At 34.4% G+C, this 2,934-nt stretch overlaps 1 protein-coding gene across 1 annotated transcript; it reads left to right on the top strand.

Moving 5' to 3' along the window:
• Window positions 1-311: 311 nt before the first annotated feature.
• Window positions 312-1,216, top strand: LOC114312817 (uncharacterized). Its single transcript, XM_028259105.2, has one exon. The coding sequence runs from the start codon at window positions 392-394 to the stop codon at window positions 1,064-1,066; it is 675 nt and encodes a 224-aa protein (XP_028114906.2). The 5' UTR covers window positions 312-391; the 3' UTR covers window positions 1,067-1,216.
• Window positions 1,217-2,934: the final 1,718 nt, after the last annotated feature.

Here is a 2,934-nt window from a genome sequence, read left to right as displayed (position 1 = left end):
ATCTTTAAAAAAATGAATTTGTGATTTCTAATTATCAACTTTTTCACATAAAATACAATATCAAACCATTTGACGGGTTCCAAAAAATGTGTCTTGATTAGGGTGATGCAAGTGCTCATGTGATTACGTCATTGTCATGAGCATCAGTTTCCTGGAAGCACACCACAACCTTAGCCTCAAGCATCTCTCCATCTCTCTCTCTCTCTCTCTTTCATGACTGGTCAAAAGTTCAACATATCTTACTTTGACTACCATAGCAGTTCACACTACACTATTATATATACATTCTACCTGAGGTTGCTTCTTGCTTTCTCAAAAACAAAGGTATATATCATCAGGGAGAGGAAGAGACAGTGATATCTACCTAATTTCTAAACACCCAAAACCAAAAATGAATGATAACTTGTTAGGTTATGATGAATGGCTGCAAAGGTATCAAGAAACCATCGCCGGACAGGTGGCACAGCCCGGTGGACTATCACACGACGCTACCGTGATCACGACTAGGGCTAGTACGGATCCCAACATGTTGAGCTCTAGCAATTCTGGTACTTCAAGTGGGAACCCTAAGGGTTCCATATCAAAACCAATCCGAAGGCGGTCTAGGGTTTCGAAAAGGACACCAATCACCCTCCTCAAGGCCAACGCTACCAATTTCCGAGCCCTAGTGCAACAATTTACTGGCTGCCGCGTTGCCACTACCTTGTCATTTGGGGCTCAGACTGGCCCTGTAAACTTAAATTTCGCAATGGGTAGCCAACATAGCGATATTACTGCAAATAATTCAATGAAGGGCTTGTTTGAATACAATTTCAATGATCGACAGACTCAGACTCAGACTCAGACTCAGATTCAGATTCAGCAGCAGAAACAACAAGAACAACAGCATCGTCACCACCACCAACAACAAATGTATTATCAAGAGAAGCAATGCATTGTTTCATCAGAGAACATTAGTCCTAGTGATGGATATGCTTCAACATGCAGTAACCCTACTACACCTAATATCCTGGAAGACTTAGTCTTGGACAATATTTCTTTATATGAACTTATTGGTGATGCTTAATCTGATAGAAATATGAATAATTGTTACTTTTTGTGTGTGTGAAATGAGGGACATTTTGTCACCCAAAAGTATGTAGTACAGTGATAATTACTGCTCGCTAGTGTACTTTATGAGTATAATCATACGCATTCTATTCAGTTTCATGTTTTATACTATATGTCTTTTGAATTTCTATAGGTCCTTTATGGAGTTTATTATTTTTGGTGCAGTGCTTTTGTATCTCTGTCTTGGACTGCTATTTTTTAGGAGATAGTTATCTGGATGGGATGAGTAATGTTAGAGATCTTAAAAGTTCTACTAAATGTTTCACATGTAATCTCATACCCATGTGAAATCTTTGGCAAATATTTTAGTAGAACTTTTGGAATTTCTAAAATTTTGGGATGGGATAGGCCATTTAACCATGAAGATTTTTTTTGGATTGACAAAAAAAAATTATTGGATAGGTTCGGAACACTATATAACCTTGTGTCACCCGTCTAGTGTAATTTTTGAGTATAATCATATGCATTCTATTCAGTTTCATGTTTTGTATATGTCTTTTGAATTTCTATAGGTCCTTTATGGAGTTTATCATTTTTGGTGCAGTGCTTTTGTATCTCTATCTTAAACTGTCATTTTTTAGCAGATAGACAAATAGAATGGATGTGTATGTGCTCCTTTGATGTGTACGTGCTCCTTTGGTTGGGATGGGCATTTAACCATGAAGATTGTCCTTAGTTTTTTTTTTTTTTTTTTAAATTGACAAAAAAAATATCACTGGATAAGTTTGGAACACTATTTAATCCTGTGTCACACTAATAATAAGGGGGTCAGTGATACTACACACTCAGAAATTTTACTTAGAACCATAGATCTAATAATACATATTTTCAATCTTTACTACACACGACATTCTTGACAAAAATATAGGACTCAAAGTTTGAGTCCCTAAACTTTTTATAAGAGGATATATGACTATCTTATTTAAAAAATAAAAACAAAATAATTATATGTAGTTAGAATGAGTTGATACACCATATATCTTATGAACTGACACACCATATATCCTATGAACTGACTTTTTTCTGATGTTCTTAAACAAGACCTAAATGATCTACTACATAGCTAAGTGACATTCAAATTTACGATCACATGGGATGAGAGAGTGAAGGTGTGTGAATCTTGATGGAGTGGTGCCGCATGTTGGAGTGTCTCTCCTTGGTCAATAGAGAGAATTAACTGGAACTATAGTAGTAGTGAGAAAAAGGTTAGGACAAATAGAATGGATGTGTATGTGCTCCTTTGGGGGGATTCATTAATTGCGACAAAGGATGTAAATGCTTTTCCAAGAAGTCAACACTCTCACCTCACCTTTGGTTTATTTGAATATTAATTTGGATCTCATGTGCTTCTTTGACTTGCTGGCTTTTTTATTCTTCCAAAGCATATACACATTTGTATTTGACATCACTTCATTTTCAGTTTTGATTATTTAAAATCTTTGAAAACTAAAGCAGATAAATGCTAACAAGCACACTTTAAATATTATTTAATATTAAAATTTATGTATAAAGTGGTTTGGTAACAGTAAAAAGATTAAAATAAATTTTAAAATAAATAAAGTGTTGTAAAATTAGTTTACAATATCTTAAAATATATATATTATGGTGGTAAAAAATTAAAACATCTTAATTGCGGCACTCTGACATGAATACGGTTGAAACTCACATAAAACATTAAGAAAATATGAATAACTCAGTTGGTGGGTAACTAAAGGACTCTGCAATACTTAAGTTAGTATACTTAAAAGTTATGGAGAAAGAAAATATAAGAATAAGAGCAGCCCAAAGTGGTGGTAATTAATTATCTTCCTTTTTCTTTACTTG

This window comes from Camellia sinensis, chromosome 9 (assembly GCF_055761805.1).
Source record: "Camellia sinensis isolate YWXY chromosome 9, ASM5576180v1, whole genome shotgun sequence".
Taxonomy (NCBI): Eukaryota; Viridiplantae; Streptophyta; class Magnoliopsida; order Ericales; family Theaceae; genus Camellia; species Camellia sinensis.
The sequence above is the reverse complement of the archived record's forward strand: the minus strand, read 5'-3'. Positions and strand labels throughout refer to the sequence as shown.

What these genes read in the sequence shown, in the direction of transcription:
- LOC114312817 (XM_028259105.2), top strand. Translation starts at nt 392, where the DNA reads ATGAATGATAACTTGTTAGGTTATGATGAATGGCTGCAAAGGTATCAA.